Raw genomic sequence first — 18,998 nt, 5'->3', positions numbered from 1 at the left:
AATGGTTCGGCAGATCACATATACAAATGTAAAAATCGTGCGGGTGAGCGCACAACGGACTCGCTATCGGTTATTCTTATTCAATAAAACGGCGGTGCTCGCGGTTTCAGCCAACGAATGCGCGCACGCACCAGCGAAACAATCAAATGGTATAAAGTTATAGTATGTTACAAACATACAATACAAACATAAGCAATTTTTAATCGATTATACAAAGAGACACAAACAAATATCGTCTGTATTAGATACAAATTGATCTGATGAATTGTCGCACACCAAGTGTGTGTGTGTGTTTGTTTATATATATGCTCGGTTGGGTGTTATGTGATGTTATGCATGCGTTTTTTTCTTCTCTTCTACAATTTAAGTCAAATCAATTGTTTGCGTTTCATCTTAATTATCTGTATGTTTTCATTTTAGATTCTAATGAAGTAAGTGGGTGAAATTGATTGTTTTTGCATTTGTTTAAACATCAACGACAACAATAATTATAAATCATCTTACATACAATTTACTTGGTTCTCATTCAACGCACACCAACAAATTATGCAGATGATATTTGGTTTTTCGCATGCATGCTGTAATTTTTTCTTCTTCTTCTTCGGTTTTATTTAAAATGTGCCTCTTTTCAAGTTATACATCACATACACACTTACAAATATTGTGGTCGATGGTTGATTTTGTTTTCTCTTGTTTCTTTCTCTTGGTTTCGTGTCTAGTACGGACAAATATAAGGCTATTAAGCGAATTATGGCCATTTATAAATAGATGACATTTTGAAGTGAAAGAAAACACAAAAAAAAGAAGAAACAAGGGATTGGTGCAAGCGATTAGTTTCTTAAACATTTCAATTTACACAAATCGTTGGTGGATATTCACGTCATATATTATTTCAGCTTTCTTCGCCTATTATTTTTTTGTGTGTGAATTTGATTTGGACGATGGAACGAGAAAATAAATTTTATTAAGCATACACATCAGAAGAATAAGCGAAAAAAAATGCATATACACAATGTGCCAAGCCATAAATATCGATGTTTATGGGAATCTTAGACTTTCATCATCGCACCAAAACTTATTTGATGGAAATAACACATACTCTCACTCTCTCCTTCTTGTGTGCGTGTTTCATTTTATTTCAGCACTTCGCCAGAACTGAATAAATATGCATAATTACTAACTTGACGAATAATACATGCTTATTAGAAATCTCTATGAAATCACATTTGATATGATTACCAAGTAATTTGCGACCACAAACTTCCCGTGAGAAATATGAAAAAAATTATGATGACGTTCATCGTTTTTGAATATTCTCCAACGTCCAAATCAAATTTGAATTTGGTGTTTCATTCACAAACACACCGACACTCGTATTTGACAGATGAATGCATTGAACGCGCTCAATGTTGACTGTCACAAATGACAGGCAACCAACAAGCATTGTATATTCTGACAATTGTATCCATGTGACAATTAACTCTAACCGTATTTCACCATAATATCAATAAGGTACACAAAATAAAAGAAAATCATTTGGATATAATAATTGTGAATTTATTTTTTTAAAGAATTGTATTTTAGTGGTGATGATGTTGGGTCGATTTGCTGTTCGTGGCTTCTCCGTTCTTTCGCCGTACGTGCAGAAACAAAGACATACTGTGAATTTTGTGCCAGTTTTTCGTTTATTGAGTCAAACACCGACATTCAATGTTTCAATACAAAAGGATGACAAGGATTCAGATTTGCTCTTTGATTTGGGTGGCACATCAAATCCGGACAATAAAACCAAATCCAAAAATGCGAACAAATCTAAAACAAAAACAAAGCCCGACGGAAATGTGCGAAAAGGCAAGAGTGAACCGAGATTGGCAAATAAGAAAAACGTAAAAACCGAGAAAAAAGAAAAATTACCGAAAATAAAAAAAGATCGATCATTCGAGCAATTGAAATATCATGATATTGGATTGAATTTAACATATGTGAAATTACCGTTTCAACATCCTGGATTGGAGAATTTAATGCTTATGCTGAAATCGCGTAAATACCGAAACCAAAAGAATTTGTTGTTGATCGAAGGACGACGATTAACATTGGAAGCAATTGAAGCGGGCTTGAAATTGAAATACGTATTCTTTAGCCATTTAAAACAAATTGAAACGATACGAGATCATATTGAACCGGCATTTATGAAAGATACGGAAATACTTCGTGTGCCACACAATGATTTAACGTATTGGTCAACGTTGACCACATGCCCCGGACTGATAACAGTGTTTGAAAAGCCAACAGATATGCAAGAAATTTGGGATAATGTTGTTCGAAATAAATTGATAAAATTAAAATCAAACAAACAACAGCAAAGCGTTGAACAAACAACGGAATGGTCTGAATTGAATGAAATGCTTGATTCAGATCTATTTGATCCGGTACCAATTACAGTAATTTGCGATCAAGTTCGTGAGCCAAATAATTTAGGTGGTATTATTCGAACATGTGCTTCAATTCCATGCACAAAAATCATTTTGTTGAAAGGTTGTGCCGACCCATGGGATATCAAAGCTTTACGCGGTGGTTGCGGTGCACAATTTCGCATTGAAATCGTTGGGCCGGTGGAATGGGAAGACTTACCACAACTTTTACCCAAAACTGATGAGGTTTCGGTTTTTATTGCTGACAATCGGGTGCAAGAGGATAGTACAACATTACCGTTCGATGAATCGGATCAAAAGCGTAAAGAAAAAATGGTGAAATACATTAAACCCAAAGTTTATAGTGATATACCGTTTTCCAATTGCAAGCACATCGCATTAGTAATCGGCGGTGAAACAGAGGGAGTTAGTAGTCATGCATTGGATTTTATGAAATTTGTTACCTCGCACACAAAATCTACAACAGCAACAGCAGCCGCAGCAGAAACAGAAGAGACAACATCAACAGAAGCATCCACAAACACGGTGGAAAATGACATTACAAATGAAACAAATCCAGAAAATATTCGACCCGATAATGCGGTTGTGAAAATACCATTGGGCAACGGCGTTGAAAGTCTCAACGCAAGCGTTGCGACGGCGATTCTTTTATTTGAAATGCGAAAACAGTTGATAAAATAAATTAAATAAATTGTATACTTAGTGGTTTATACGAAAAAAATAAAATGTTATATTGTAAAAGGCGTTATCGTTTTATTTGAGTGTCATAAAATGTAATCCATTTTCACTTGAAATGTATGATATAAATTCAAATTTCATCGGTGGGATTTAGTACAATGTAATGTACATGGGATGTTTCAGTAATTACTTATTGCCAGAGATCTACAAACGAAAATAGCGCTGTCTTTAACGTAGATGAAGACAGAATTCTATGCTTCCGAAATATGAGCGAGACAATCAAGATTTCGAGCGTAAATAGATGCAAATTCATAAAAAAATTGTTATTCGTTGATAGAAATACCATAACGCATGACATGGCTTATTTGAAATTTTAATCACAATTTGAAAAATGTCTTTTAACATAAACGATCCAATTAAATGAAAAATCCGTGCGTCTTGAATTTGATTTAATATTCTGTTGATAAATTTGAAGCAAAAAAATATACATTCAAAACGAAGAGAAGGAACGAAAAATAGAGAAAGACAACCGAATCGAAATGATTTTATGTGTGAAAAAAAAATTGAAATGTAATAGAGAATTAGTGGTCAGACGCACACATACATACATAGAGCATAGATTTTGAACATTAGATGCATATATACATATATAGATACATTGAATATTTTACCATTGTTCAGCTGTTACCGCATTACATATCTAAAAATGGTTTGGCTTATTTAAAATTACATGCGAAATTCGATAGCGCACATAGAGCTAATCCCTTCGCTCTATTCATAGTAATTACAAAAATTTAACCGAACCAAATTCAACGACGACGATGTCATCGGTGTCGGCTGCAAAACATCGCTCGCTGTCTGTCTGTTTTTCTCCTTCTCTCTCTCTTTCTCTCCATCTATGTGTGTGTGTGCGTCTCACTCTCAAATTTGTTCTCGGTTTCAACGTTAATTCACCGATTTCTGCATTCAAATTGTAAATCGTCCCAAATCTGAAAAGATTAGTAAAATAATCAGAGCAATAATTTTCTTCAAAGCCAATTTATTTATCTATTATTTATTTTACTTTTACAACATCGTAAAATAGCTCGAAAATAGTGTCTTATCGTCATCGGCGACGTTGTAGATTGGGTTGCGCAAAACCAATGCGGCTGACTTGATGTTTGTACATTGACACTTCAACTCCCCGTTCAAAAGAAGAAATTTTACAATCAATTCAATGTAATTAACGAGGCCTCTTTCGGAAATAAATGCCTGAAATTTCAATTAAAATGCGGAACAACGACAACAAAAGATGTGCAGTGCACAATTTCACTTATATTTTATAGAAATAGCCAAATGAAAATGGCCCAAGACATACATATCGTTCGGCACGGCACGTACGTTGTTTATATGAAATTATGCTAAATTCACACGCGTTATGCCGTTGAGAAAAGAACACACAGATAGTAATGATGCAATTCATGTCTCGGGGGTCTAACATGTCATATTTTTGCATGCACTCACTGTCATGTCAGCCAAACAATTTAGCAAAAATTAGCAAATTAATTGCGCTTATGAAAATGAAAAATATTTCACTCGCACACAGTTTTAAAGCATGCATGCCAAATGCCTGCTCAATTCTGACACTCAGATGACAATATTTATGAATCGTTCAAAGTTGAGACTCGTAAAATTTAATCTACATTTATTATAAACGGAGACAGAGAATGAAGATGAAAAAAAAAATAATAATAATGTGTGAACGATTTGCAACTTTTCAAGCATTTTTTTTAAAATATGATTTATTATTATGTGATATGTATGGCATTTAAGAGATTTTCTCCGCACATTTGTAATCTATTCGGAAATGTTTTTTTTTGTGTTTTTCTCAAGTTATGTGCGAACCTTCCGAGACTTAGGGGAAAATACAACTTATTTATTATTTTCATGTGTTGGGATAGGTTCTGCAATTATTTAATAGCTTTTATATATTATGAACTCCTACATACATCGTTCTACAGATTAATCATTCAACTGTTTGGTTTTGTATTGCATGGTCAAAATTCAGCTGTTTATATCCAAATCAATCACAAAAACCGACTTTTCGTGATCATTAATAACCGATTGTTGGATGAATCAAATTTATTTTCGGAAATGATAATGAATAATTGAATAAAGTGAATTATTTTTATTGACACGATGAAATAATGAATTAATATTGTCATTGCTATCATTGCAATTGCTTTCTTCGGATGCGGAATTTCAAACTTGTTTGGGTGTTGTTGTTTTTTTGGCAAATGTATCATTTGCACTTGAGTCATTTGCTATAGCCAATTTGGGAATTGTTACGTTCAAAATATAATGAGTGTGTAAGCTTGCGCGCGCACCGGGATATGTACGATGCTGCATCATAACAATGATGAGAGAGTAAACAGTAAAACAAAAACTACAATTCTAAATTTGTAAGGTAATGACGACGATAGAAATGCAGCTACGTTTGCCGTGAAACTAAATCAATGCACTTACGAAATAAAAGTGACGTTATATGGCATCAAAAGAGCCATACACCTACCAATACATCGTATGTTTTTCTTAAATTGTACGATTAAACGGCGCGCGCTTCAATATATCCCTGCATTCGACGACATGTACGAAAACATAGTCAAAAATAGCCATGAATATTCATCGATGATCATGGGCAAAAACTAATAAATGCACCAACGGCAAAGATAAACACGAACGGATCGCATCATAGTATTACACACCAATTTATTGTTCAGCAGTGAAAAGAATGCGAATCCCTAATTAAATGAGGCGGAAAGAGAGCGAGAGAGTGAGAGAGAAAAGGAGTTTTCTTGTGAGAGTTTTGTTTTTCATGCATGAATGAGCTGCAAAGCTGAATTTTCCACTGCGATGAACCAAAAATCATTTCATTACACTCGAATGCCATTTGAATTTTTTGAAATGTTTTACATGCATTATTTTTATGCTCACTTTATTGGCATCACGATTTATCTGTAAATGTATTTGAATGCATTGATTGCTTTCCGATAAAAGCAATTAATCGAAACCGACCACACTCGCTGACACCGACAATAGATGATTCAATGACAGATAATCCGATTGATTCACGAATTGATTACGAATTAGAGAAACCAATACAACTGTATCAATTTTATTGAGACGGCACTTTCTCATTTGTTTCGATCCATCTAAGGATCGTTTCTATTTCCAGATACAAATAAAGCGATCGACTTTTCGCATTACATTCGATTGATTGGCAATATAAAAGACAATGATCAATTACTTATCGGTTCACTTTGTGGTCGTTGAGTGTTGCAGAAAGTAGTACACCAGTGGATCAAAGCATTTTCTGCCTTTTCATTTTTAAGGTACATTACAAAATTCAAGCATATTGAACAATATCGAATACGAACAGGATTTTAGTGCTACGAATACTGTGTTTTGATTTTCACTTCATTTGATTGGATGTTTTTCTCACAAGTGACGTGATATTTCTTTTGACATAAAAAAATGGATACACAAACGAGCGATTCAAGTGATTATTTTCTCTGATTCTCATCCAAAAGATGATTATTTGAAATGATTGTTGTCAGATGAAAGTTTTTCTAATCCATTGAAATAATTAACAAATGAATTAAATGAGATCAAAAAAAAAAAATTGTAATCGAAACTCAAAACATACATCGAAAATTACATAGAAAACTGCTGTTGTTTTCTCACTTTCAAATCTTGTGCGTCTTAATGAAAGTGATTTCAAATTAAAAATATTGTGTGTACGAACCCCATCACTTTCTTTTATCAAATTATTGCCCAGCATATCAAATACATGGCTTTCCGTATCTAGATTGAAATCACTTTCATAGAAAAAGAAAATTTGTCGTTTCAGTTTGGATAAATAAAGTAAAAAAAAAAATAATAATCATAATTTTTGCATTGATTTAGGTTGCGAAGCAAAAAGAAAGCTAACAAAAATCAGCCAAAATGTGTGATGATGATGCAGGAGCATTAGTTATTGACAATGGATCGGGCATGTGCAAAGCCGGATTCGCTGGTGATGATGCACCACGTGCCGTATTTCCATCAATTGTTGGACGACCACGTCACCAAGGTGTGATGGTTGGTATGGGCCAAAAGGATTGCTATGTCGGCGACGAAGCTCAAAGCAAACGTGGTATTTTAACACTAAAATACCCAATCGAACATGGTATCATTACCAATTGGGATGATATGGAGAAAATCTGGCATCATACATTCTACAATGAATTACGTGTAGCGCCCGAAGAGCATCCAGTATTGCTCACTGAAGCTCCATTGAATCCAAAGGCCAATCGTGAAAAGATGACCCAAATCATGTTTGAAACATTCAATTCACCGGCCGTTTATGTTGCCATCCAAGCTGTGCTGTCATTGTACGCATCCGGTCGTACAACTGGTATTGTTTTGGATTCGGGTGATGGTGTCTCACACACCGTCCCAATCTATGAAGGTTATGCATTGCCACATGCCATTCTCCGTTTGGATTTAGCCGGACGTGATTTAACGGAATTCTGCATGAAAATTCTCACCGAACGTGGTTATTCATTTACCACCACCGCCGAACGAGAAATTGTTCGCGATGTGAAGGAGAAATTGTGCTACGTTGCATTGGACTTTGAACAAGAAATGGGAACAGCAGCTGCATCATCATCGCTTGAAAAGTCATATGAATTGCCCGATGGTCAAGTCATTACCATTGGCAATGAGCGTTTCCGTTGCCCAGAAGCATTGTTCCAACCATCATTCTTGGGCATGGAATCGGCCGGTATCCATGAGACTGTCTACAATTCAATCATGAAGTGTGACGTTGACATCCGAAAGGATTTGTATGCTAACACTGTTCTCTCAGGTGGTACCACCATGTATCCAGGTAAGAAATCATTAATACCTTCGAAATTATAGTTTCGAACGATGGTTAATGGGACGGTGGTTAATTTTTGTGGTATTGATTCATATACAAACAGGTATTGCTGATCGTATGCAAAAGGAAATCACCGCATTGGCACCATCAACTATTAAGATCAAGATTATTGCACCACCAGAACGTAAATACTCCGTATGGATTGGTGGTTCAATTTTGGCATCATTGTCCACCTTCCAGGCTATGTGGATTTCAAAAGCTGAATATGATGAAAGCGGCCCATCAATTGTTCACCGTAAATGCTTCTAAATGTGCTAAAACAACACAAAAGAAAATCATCGAACGAAACGTAATAATTCAGTGTTTTCTCATTGCGGCTTGTGTCGAGTGATTTCACACTCATGTACAGCTATCATGCCAAAGATCACAAATAATAATAAAAATTTCGTTGTTAAAAAGAAAAAAACAAACAAACAATTTTTACCAATTTTATCTCAAAAAAAGTCGAAGAATTAAGCAAAACAATCAAAAAAATTTAAGATTTCAGAAATAAAAATAATTTGAATGATGTCATTGTGACGAATTTTTTGTTCTATTTCATTAATATTCGTTGAAATATCTAGGCTAAAATTTACTTACTCGTGCAAAAATCATGAAATTCAATCGCATGACACAATTTACAAACGCAAGATGGGTTGATATTAGAAACTATTCTGTTAATGTCATTCAAATGCAATTCATTTAATGAGACATCGTATGTGTCAGTCTTGTCGTCGTTATTTCAACAGCTTTGCGGTATGTGCAACAGAAACATTGTCAACATTTTTTACTATACTAAACACAATAATAGGGTGAAGGCTTGGTTTCTATAAACGTTGCATATATTTTAAGCGGCGCTCGATCCCATCTTTTGAATTCGGTTTCGTATCAAAGTTTATCTCATTTGGGTGGTAAATTAAAGACCAGTGTACTATTTAACATCAATAAACAAATGACATTTGAAACAATTTTCTTTATTACATTCAATTTGTTGATTATATTAGATACATTTCATTTATTTGTACAAATTTCATCAAAATATACTAACATAATTATGACCTATCATTCTCATCATTTGGTTATTTTCATACATACTCTCTCTACCACAATCGAATCTGTATCAAATTTCATACGTCACCTAAAATTCTTTCTATCTGTCGCTCTCTTTCTCTCTCTCTGAATCTCATTTTCACTCCCTATTTTTTCCTTGCTAAGAGAAATTGAGTTGTTTTCTATAATTGAAATACATTCATAGCCTTTTCATATGCCCATGTAGAGATTGTGGATAAGTGTAATAGGTGATGATTTGTTCCCTCAAAAGTGGACTTATACAGTATTTGAAGATTTTCACAAGTTATCTGTCGTTAATATATGTTATTTTATAAAATAGATTTCTAACATAATCAAAAATAGATAGCATCTAGACGATTAGGAAGTTTTTTCTTCTTGTTTTTGAATGAAAATAGTATGATGTGAAAAGATTTTTTTTTTCTACAAGTTTCAAGTGAAATTGTCACAAAAGATGTGCACTTTTATTTTATTATTTAATAAGAGATGTGCATTTGTTTAAGTAATAGGTAGGTTAGTCTGATGGTGAATGCTGTCGGTCGCCATTTGGAGTTGTTTTTGGTACTGATGTTCCATTTGTGGTGATGCCAAATGTTCGACCGTCACTGACGCTATCTGGATAAATATCATACACGTTTTCAACAAAACTAGTTTGTATCGTCTACTTTTTTGAGGCGGTGAATGACCACAAACGGATGGAGTGAGATACAAGTGGAACGCCGAAAAACAGGAGATTTAATTGTTTTTGAGAAACGGGTATATAGAGATGGGGAGGGGGAAGAGCAAGAAGAGAATTTGGTGTGAGTAATTTTTGTTTTATAGAATTTGGAATGGTTTGGTGTGAATCAACATTCTGATCGAAAGTTCACAAGAAAACTCACATGCTTTTCGCGAAAACTTTTGTTACGATCGCGATGACTGGAAAATTGACATAAACTACGGGTATTTGGACTAATTGTATTAAGTCGTCCTCCAGTTGGATTAAAATAGCATGAATGATGCCTATATACATCACGATTACTGCATCGACACCGTTCCAACGCACTCACAAATTCACGACGAAATTTCCCTACAGAATAATGACAAGATAAAATGAATTTAAAGAATAAACAGAAACACATTTGCAAAATCGAACGAAATACACAAATCTCGTTATGACGCAAATTTTATAACAATATAATGAAATCTGGTATTTGCCACTTACCGCTCATAAAATTATAGATTAATGGATTTACGGCACTATTTGCATAACAAAGCCAATGTGAGATTAATGATAATATCGCCACGATTGTAGTTTGTTCTTGTTCTATAGTATATCTATTGAAAAAAGATCCAAAGAAATGAAAAAAGGTGAATAAATCCAAAGTCCATTCCAATGTTTTATGTATTCATTTTCACTGTGCCAGAGTTGATTTCATAAACTAAATTTTATTTTACGCATTTTCGTAATCAACTATGCCGGATTTAAGAATTCTTGGCAACATCACATTCTTTATTATAATTTGTAAAACTGCCTTATAATAAGATTCATAATCCGATTAATTACTTGATGACGACCCTTGTTACGTTTAATATGCACCAAATATATATAGCGTTTCGGTTTGCCATTTATTCATCAACTGCTGGATACCTAAATATTTGGATAGCTTTGTTTCCATAGCAAAAGAATGGAGAGGGAGAAGTTCCGTATTTTGAAAGCTCTCCCTCCATCACAAAACCGTCCTGGTTTTGTCTCAGTTCGCAAAATGGAAACATTAGGTCTTGCTCCCTTTGAAGTTTTCAAAGCTTTTGATTTTCTATGGTCCAGAAGTCTACGCACCTCTGTTTTTATAGTGATTAGTCTCATTATGGAGATTTCGTTAGTACGAAAATTGTCAGTAACCGTATAATTTTATTTAAAAAAAACGAAGTAATTGTAGAAAGTTCACGCAAATTTAATAAAACTTCAAGATTTCAGTTCAAATTAAATCAATGTGGCTGCAAGTGTTCACAATAACGGGCTACAAACGTTAAAAAAAAAAATAAAGTTCATGATACACCTACCTCACGATGTTTAATGTATGTACGGGCAAATAACAAATGGCAAACATAAGCACGACGACCACAAGCATTTTGGCTGCTTTTCGTCGAGCTCTCAATTGACTCAACGTACTCGAATTGGCCACGGTGTTGCGTGAATCTGTCAATATACATAACAAAAAATAAATGTTAACATTGTATAAATACAATAGATAAAATATCCATTTGGAATAGCGAATTTTCGGAAGAAGAAAAAAAGACATCCATAATTTAGTACTCACGGACTGTGTGCATCTGACGGTGATTACACGATTCTCGATGACCCGGAATCGTATCGGATTTCCATAAAACTCGGATGATTTTGAAATATGCGATCGACATAAAAAATAATGGAGCCCTACAAAAACAAAAACAAAAACAGTCATAACGAAATATAAATAAATAAATAAACGAAGAAACAAACGAAAGGAATAAGATAAGAGTAAAATATAGATTGTTGACACACACATATCCAAAAGCATTACAATTCCTACAAAAACGATACCAGTCAAACATAATCTGTCTATTTAATGTGCGTACAATGTTGCTCATCGTTATTCTTCTCAATTTCTCACATACACATTAGCTTAAGTTACAAACACACAAATCCCGACAGTATAACGACCGGCATCTCAAGTATTTATTGATTTACAATAATTTCTTGGAAATTGGTTTCGCATTTGCTTTTCACATGGACATCTCACTGTCATTGAGATAAATTTACCCCTTCTACTCCTCTGACAAACACTAAACCAATTTTCATCATAAATCGTACCCGAAAAACATTTAAAACCATGGATATAATGAAATTTAGTATATGTCTTATCGGCCGATTTTGATGTGCTTACGTGATGATTGCCAATATAATCCCTTTTCAATAAACACGTATTATTAAATGTGATAACACGTTGTCGTAACGGTCGAATGACAAGTGAATCGGCACCATCTCTAAAACAACAGCAAAAAACGATATTATAACATTTTGCCATTCTTTCTCATTCATCTGCGAAGAAGGAGAAGAAGAAAAAATGAAGAAAAGTTGTGTTAAGCGTTCGAACACAATTGAGTTAGTGATAGTAACTCTTGAGCTCAACACATACAATACTCTCTTATTCGACTCAAGTTTTATTTCATAAAAAAATTCCAAATTTAGCACCTAATCGATAAATATGATATTTGCTCAAAAAAATTAACTAAATTGAAGACAAACGAGATCTCCTGTGTCCTTCACATGAAATCAAAATCATCGGAAACAAAGAGGAATACGATTTACGTTAATTTTGGATTCTTAAATTATTTCCGGAAGACGAGAAATTTTTCATTCAGAAAATCTTCTAGAGTATAAATTCTTTTATCAGTTGTAGAATTTAATTATGGAATCTTTGTATTACCACAAGAATTATTTTCAACCATTGCCAATATACAATGTATGTCATTAATTTTAAATCAGTAATAAGTGAGCATACATTTTTCAAAAGGAATACCTTCTCGAAAATCCCTATAAAAATAAACGGAAGAGGAAACGATTAGAATCAAACACCCTGAATAATTCAAGAAGAATTTACGCGCGAAAAAAAATTCTTATCGAAATCACGGGACGGGATTGGTTCAACCACCTCCTTCGCACATTATTGATTTTAAATGTATCTCTCTTGTTATTAGCAAAAAAACATATCTTAAGCATCAATTTTTAATCTCGGAAATCATTTTATTCACATCAATGAAGATTCTTGGATTTGAATACACTTTCGAAACAAAAAATGGATGAAATATTTACCGCGTATATATATATGTATATTTAATATACAAAGAACACCGGAACTGCTTAAAATATACAATGCACATTCCAATTTACTTTGATAACGAAAGAAAATTAGATCGAAAAAGTGAATTACTTTGAATTGGATTTGATTCGTTCAATTTAATTCTATTTAAAGATTTTGCAAAGCTCGAGTGAAAACTGGTCAGACTAGAAATATATCCTTTGAATATGTGCCTTATGCGCGCAGATAATTTAATCAAAATCAGAAGATGAAATGTGAGCACTTCCAAATAAAACATGGCCAAATGGATAAAAGTAAACATAGACAATTTTTGTTCAAAGTTTTTAATTTATTTTAAGAAATGGTGAGCGCTTTATGCATCTTAGGAATTCACTTTTGTTGAAAGAAGACAGAGAAGAAAATTATAGAAGCCTTTTCAACATTTTTTCTTTCAATCTGTGCAATTTTTGACGCAAGATTTCAAGGATTGTTGTCTTATCATTGTAAGAAAGTATATTGGATTTTTTTTAAAATAAAGTTCTTCAACATGACCAAATGTTCACTGGTATATACAGACATTGAACACAGTAATTTATATATGAATAAATTTTCAAGCGATAGCAAAGAAAATAAAATGTATTTATCAGGGGTGCTTTGGAATTGAATGATTTTGAATAAGACCCATGAGTACATTTTCTCACGCTCATCTATTAAATACATGAAAATGTACGGTATATACTGTAGTGAGTGTTCTCTAATCGTAAATAAATTGTGTGCTTGCTGCTGTTTCACACACTCATCCGAAAAATTTGTCTCATTCGTTTGGTTCGTTGCATATCGGGATATGAAAGAAACGTTAAAGGATTAAAACGAAGCGCTATGCTTTGTGTGCCACAAATGGTTCTTTTATGAGATTACGAGTGTGAGAAAGAAGAACAAAAAAAGAAGTAGAAAATTCTGACGCCACTGCTGAAGTTATTGAAGCGAGAGAAAATATACAAAAGGCGTGAACAAATCAAAAAGCTTTCTAAACATTGTGTTTTCACAGTTGAAAAGTGATATTTAAGACATGAGCATTGAACATGAACATTATTTGTGAACGAAAATTAAAAAAAAACAACAGATTTTGAATTTTATATATGTCATGGGGGATCGTTGCAATCTAAAGCGGTTCTTCTTTGATGTGGACAACAATATCCTTTTGACCAAAACACTGTCTCGTGTCCTTCTCGTGCTTTTAAGCGACACAATCCAATTTTATTTTCATGCAAATTGCTTGTCAAAATGAAATGTAAAAAAAAAACAACAACAATGACAAAAGACTCTTTTGTACAGAGACGACAACAATACTGTTACACAGCATATACCATTATGGTAATTTGGTACACTAAATACCACAAAAAAATAATTCCGAAAATAAAATGTTTTGTGAACTAAATAAAAGCGAGCAATTTCCCAAAAAAAAAATGTAGAAAGAGTCAGAGAGATAGCGATAAAGAATACTGTCTAAATAAAGCTGCTGAATGTTTGCAATTTTTTTCTGGTGGAAATGAGAATGCATTAGGTTTTCATTGCGCTCATAAGTTATGTCCAAAAAAAGGAGAAGCTGTTTCTAAGTCTTTGGAAAAACTGTTCAGTTTTTTCGTTACACGGCAGCTATTTAACATGCACACACAAATAGAAAGGAGTGAAACTAGAACACGGGAAAGTCCAAAACGAATCAATTAACAACTAAATGTTATGCTTATTTATTAGTTACAAGGCTTGAATCATCTAATGAAAATAAAAACGGACAAAAAAAAGTAACAGTGAACGAAAAAAGAATGTGAAGATTTGTTTAGGCGACGACTAAGTAACTTACAAATATAACAGGACGAAACGGGCAATGACGACATTTTTTTCGGTGTTTTTGTCCCACGTTGATACACACTGCGTAAATAAATCAATGTTAAATCGTAATTCTGTTTTCTTTGTTCTTGAGTTTATGAACTCAGGAAGGTCTACAGCAGCAGCAATGTAAGCATGAATTGTAAAAAAAACAGCGCCGCAGCCATGTCGGTCATGTTGAGCGGGTCACGATGAATTGTTGAACCACCAAGCAATGTGCAAAGAAAATACAAAATCTTGTAAAAATCAAAATCAAAATGACATGATTGAAGATGCACTGTTTTATCACAAATAACATACAGTGCGCAATCTTCGTTTAATTCTGAAATGAAAATGATGAAAAATATCGTCAAAACAAAAATCACACGCACACAAAGTGATAGGCGACAAAAATTAAAGAAGGTTCTGTATATAAATAGAAATTTTTCGTAACTGGGAAGTAAGAAGGGGGGTAAACATTATTTTTTCTTCCGTTTTTTTCTCTCCATTTTATAACGAAGACAATAAAATGTCATTTGACTACAACTTTGCTTTGAACGGCTTAGGATTAAATCAAAAGCCAACATTTCTGAAGAGGTCATACAACATCAACATTTGATATGGCTTTATTTATTTACTTGTTTCGTGCCCATTCAACAGTTGATTCAATAATATTTTTTCTTGATAAATATAAACAAACCGAATTCATAAAAATGAAATATGAACTCTACTTGCTGAATTTCGATGAAAACACGTAGATAATGTTTATCAATATGAAATTGCGATGAATTCGACTGGACTGTAAATTGTATGGTATGAAATAACGGAAATACAATCAAAAAAAAGAGTCGCCTTTAATTTCGGTTCGTTGGTTTTTGTAAATATAAATTCATCATCAAAACGGAATAATAATTAAATTCTCCTTCACGGCACAATTAAACAAGGCATGTCATTAAACTCAATCGCTTAAAATTCTGAATACTGAAAATGGTAGTGCAACCGTTCCATGAAAAACCATTCGATTATATTTAAATGCGCTTTTATGTGGAACGCTCGATTTCGTGTGCGTGTAATACACTTTTGTCTGAATAAGTGTGTAAAAAGAGCTAATTAAAACGAACAACAATAAAGTATCAAAAACTGAAAATTTTCAAGTGTGAATAAACTTTGTTCACTTACCCGACACCAATGCTGCAATCCATATTACCCCAACCGAGCACCAAGCACGTCCATTCGTCGAAACATAACGAAGTGGAAAGCAGATTGCATACCATCGATCAATTGAAATAAATGTCAGTGTCAGCACAGACACCGTAACGGAAACCGTCTAAATATAAGGAGAGTTTGAATGAATGAGAAGAGGAAAAAATAAAACAAAAAAAAAAAATCAAATAACAAAATTTGATGAATAAACACAAATACCAATGTCGATAACATAAGAAAGAAAGTAAATAGGAGAGCCAATAATATCAATAAAAAAACAACTGCTTGGCAAATGAAAAACGCATTTTTGCCATTGACTGAAAGCCGAACCATGATTTTCAATGTAATGAGCAAATCTGTAATGGCATCGCCCAAACTGAAGTGACGTAAAACCATAACAAAAATAGCAAAAATACAAAACAAACACTCAACGAGCCGATACAAGACGATAAAAAGTAAACGTTTCAAAGGAAGTTGATCCGTTGTGACCATATTTCATCAATTACGATAAATTGACTCTTCAACACAAATGCCTGTAAATATACCATTCAACAAAAATCGGCTACAATTAGACCATTTCATGTCTCACACACAGGTTTCTCACGTCTATTTGACGTCATCACATTTGTTGTGCTTTCTAGGTGAATTGTTTGTTATTTCAAAAAAAAAAAAGGTCCGTCTGATGTATATTGGAATTGAACCTCTTTTTTTTGTTGAACTTTCAGTTCGAGTGATTTGATAAGAAAATGGTTTACTCACTTCAAATCAATTCCATCCATTTACATTTCCGATATGAACCAAACGATATCATGACCTATTACTGTAATGATTTATGCACATTTTATATGCGACAGACCGAATTAATGCGAGAAAAATGCACGCACAAACAAAGCACAATGCAAAATTGAACATTTGGTATGTTTTCGCTTCGAACATTTTAAATATCAAACTCTCATTCCACATTCTCTATCGCATTCAAATGGTTCATGTTTAATCTATTCTTTTGATCATCTAAATCACCCATGCAAATTTGGAACGCGCGCATTTCGAATAATTTACTGACAGAGCGAGAGATTTTCCGAATGAATGCCAGATTCAAATTGCATTCGTTCAAATTGCGTTTCAAGACAGTGGATAATAAATAGATGCTTAAATTTGAACAAATTACACAGCAGCATATTTCCAAATATTACTCTTTTCACTGGTAAATCCATCTGAATCAACTTTCGCCTGCGACATTCAAATTGATTCTTGTTCTTTTTTCACCACTGCCCCCCTCGCTATCGCTTTGGTCGGGAAAAGGCGATAGAGAAAGAGAAAATGATAGCGAATGTTGTTCTTCAGCGATTTAATTTAAAAGAAATGTGAAATAATATTTCACTGCTGTGTGTGTACTTTTATTACAATTTGCAAACTTTTTGTGCGTTTATATATATTCGTCTGTGCAGGCGGGGGTGTCTGTGATAAGATGAGCATCGAATCTAAAAGTGTGTTAGAGGAATTTTGAACGAGATAGATAGAGAATAAGAGTAATGATTTTTAAAACTGCTATATGAGTTCTCGGATTTTTATTAGACATTTGCGAAAAATAAAATGTCTGCAAATGAATGTTGTCGTGTAAATTATCCAAGTTAACGTGCAAAAATGCCAATTGCTTTAAAGCACAATAGGCGCCAGAAAAGTTTGATAAAGTGTGTGTGATAGAGAGAGAGAAAGAGAGAAAACGATATTCACACTGAACTGCAGCAATTTGAAGCCGACGCCTGGGAAAAGTTTGAAAATTAATTTTGGTCCATTTTGTAGACGAAGTGCATTTGGTGCGTAAATATCCACTTCATTTTTTTGGCTGTGTAAAATAAAATACTACGATGGCTAGTACGCCGATATAAATCAAAACAACATGGTAACACCGTGAAATATCCATTTATTTGTTAACAATAATTGTGATATTATAAACATGTGTTACGGCGCGTTGCGTAATTAAATGTTTACAAAATATACTTTCTTCACTTTGGAACACCTGAATCAATGTTTTTATTTATTTGTTTCTTTCAAAACATCCCTCTAACAGCACAAACAAAACAGTTTTATTTTACAAAATAAACACAAGAGCAACGTAAAAAGATCACGCGCACACACACACGCACACATTTGCATGGATCCAGTAATGAATAATAAAACGTCCTAATTTGGGGCCACAAAAAATTCTGGACACACAAAAAGAGAGAAAACATTTTAATGGAGCATCGCAGTTTCAAACGTAGTCTGTGTACAGTGTACGCACAATGAGAAATGTTCATTTAGTTCACGACTTTACCGAAGGTTTGGGCAAATCTTATTTTGATACAAAGTGACTAGGGGCTTTCATGTAAGAATTTCTTTCCAGAATTCGACGAATAAACAATAGTATAACAAATCATACCGATTTCACTATTTTGTGCCAAAAATCCACCGATATTGGCCGATATGCGAAGTGTGTGTGTTCTGGAAGTGTGCTTTGGTGGATCCTCAGGATGGGCCAAGGGATTGTCAAACCATGGTCTGGTCCATCCAGAGGATCCACCAAAACCCACTTCCAGAACTGGGAGCGGTTCTGATGATCCACCAAAGCCCACTTCCAGAACAATTAATTATCAAAAAATACCCGAATTTAACCGATATTTTACAGATATGCCGATACTCCGCCGATATTTCAACGATATGCCAATATGCAACGATAATACAAATTTCATCCAATAAAAATACATGAAAACCCCTAGCAAAGTGAGCAACAAAAAACAAAATAAAAAAAATTGCCTAGTATGATTCGCGATTATGTACCGCCTGCTATGGCCAATCTAAATAATAGTACATAGAAGACGAAATGTTGTGCTTTTTTTTCTTCTATGTATCTTTTTCTATGACCTAACACAGATTATGGCACCCAAAATTGTGTATGGATTCTATTTCACATACAGACAGAGAAGTAATACAATGAAAACTAGATGGCTT

The 18,998-nt window shown here is 33.8% G+C and overlaps 3 protein-coding genes across 5 annotated transcripts in view; 2 read left to right on the top strand and 1 right to left on the bottom strand.

Annotated features, from left to right (window-relative positions):
• Positions 1 to 1,382: 1,382 nt before the first annotated feature.
• On the top strand, positions 1,383 to 3,173 carry LOC116340094 (rRNA methyltransferase 3, mitochondrial). Its single transcript, XM_031766313.1, has 2 exons — positions 1,383 to 1,512; positions 1,572 to 3,173. Exon 2 carries the CDS (start codon positions 1,590 to 1,592, stop codon positions 3,111 to 3,113), a length of 1,524 nt encoding a protein of 507 aa, XP_031622173.1. The 5' UTR covers positions 1,383 to 1,512; positions 1,572 to 1,589; the 3' UTR covers positions 3,114 to 3,173.
• A 3,921-nt stretch (positions 3,174 to 7,094) lies between these two features.
• On the top strand, positions 7,095 to 9,017 carry LOC116340016 (actin, indirect flight muscle-like). Its single transcript, XM_031766147.1, has 2 exons — positions 7,095 to 8,019; positions 8,114 to 9,017. Exons 1-2 carry the CDS (start codon positions 7,095 to 7,097, stop codon positions 8,317 to 8,319), a joined length of 1,131 nt encoding a protein of 376 aa, XP_031622007.1. The 3' UTR covers positions 8,320 to 9,017.
• Positions 9,018 to 9,019: 2 nt separating this feature from the next.
• The window catches only part of LOC116340015, a 20,680-nt gene continuing 10,701 nt past the window's right edge, over positions 9,020 to 18,998 (bottom strand). For 2 of the 3 annotated variants that reach the window (XM_031766143.1, XM_031766146.1), the window contains 7 exons: positions 15,984 to 16,131; positions 14,800 to 14,938; positions 11,418 to 11,533; positions 11,161 to 11,296; positions 10,322 to 10,434; positions 9,999 to 10,186; positions 9,020 to 9,778 (listed from right to left, as the gene is read on the bottom strand). In XM_031766143.1, the coding sequence (XP_031622003.1) occupies positions 9,632 to 9,778; positions 9,999 to 10,186; positions 10,322 to 10,434; positions 11,161 to 11,296; positions 11,418 to 11,533; positions 14,800 to 14,938; positions 15,984 to 16,131 (987 nt within the window). In that variant the 3' untranslated portion in view covers positions 9,020 to 9,631. Of the gene's footprint in view, positions 9,782 to 9,998; positions 10,187 to 10,321; positions 10,435 to 11,160; positions 11,297 to 11,417; positions 11,534 to 14,799; positions 14,939 to 15,983; positions 16,132 to 18,998 lie in introns of all 3 variants that reach the window. The other variant, XM_031766145.1, reaches the window with a different exon arrangement.

The sequence above is a fragment of the Contarinia nasturtii genome, unplaced genomic scaffold (genome assembly GCF_009176525.2).
Source record: "Contarinia nasturtii isolate CC-2019 unplaced genomic scaffold, AAFC_CNas_1.1 Cnas_scaffold_630, whole genome shotgun sequence".
Lineage (NCBI taxonomy): Eukaryota > Metazoa > Arthropoda > Insecta > Diptera > Cecidomyiidae > Contarinia > Contarinia nasturtii.
The sequence above is the reverse complement of the archived record's forward strand: the minus strand, read 5'-3'. Positions and strand labels throughout refer to the sequence as shown.

Coding starts and splice junctions, on each gene's coding strand:
- LOC116340094 (XM_031766313.1), top strand. CDS start 1,590: ATGATGTTGGGTCGATTTGCTGTTCGTGGCTTCTCCGTTCTTTCGCCG.
- LOC116340016 (XM_031766147.1), top strand. CDS start 7,095: ATGTGTGATGATGATGCAGGAGCATTAGTTATTGACAATGGATCGGGC. Junction 8,020..8,113: donor TGGTACCACCATGTATCCAG/GTAAGAAATCAT, acceptor ATATACAAACAG/GTATTGCTGATCGTATGCAA.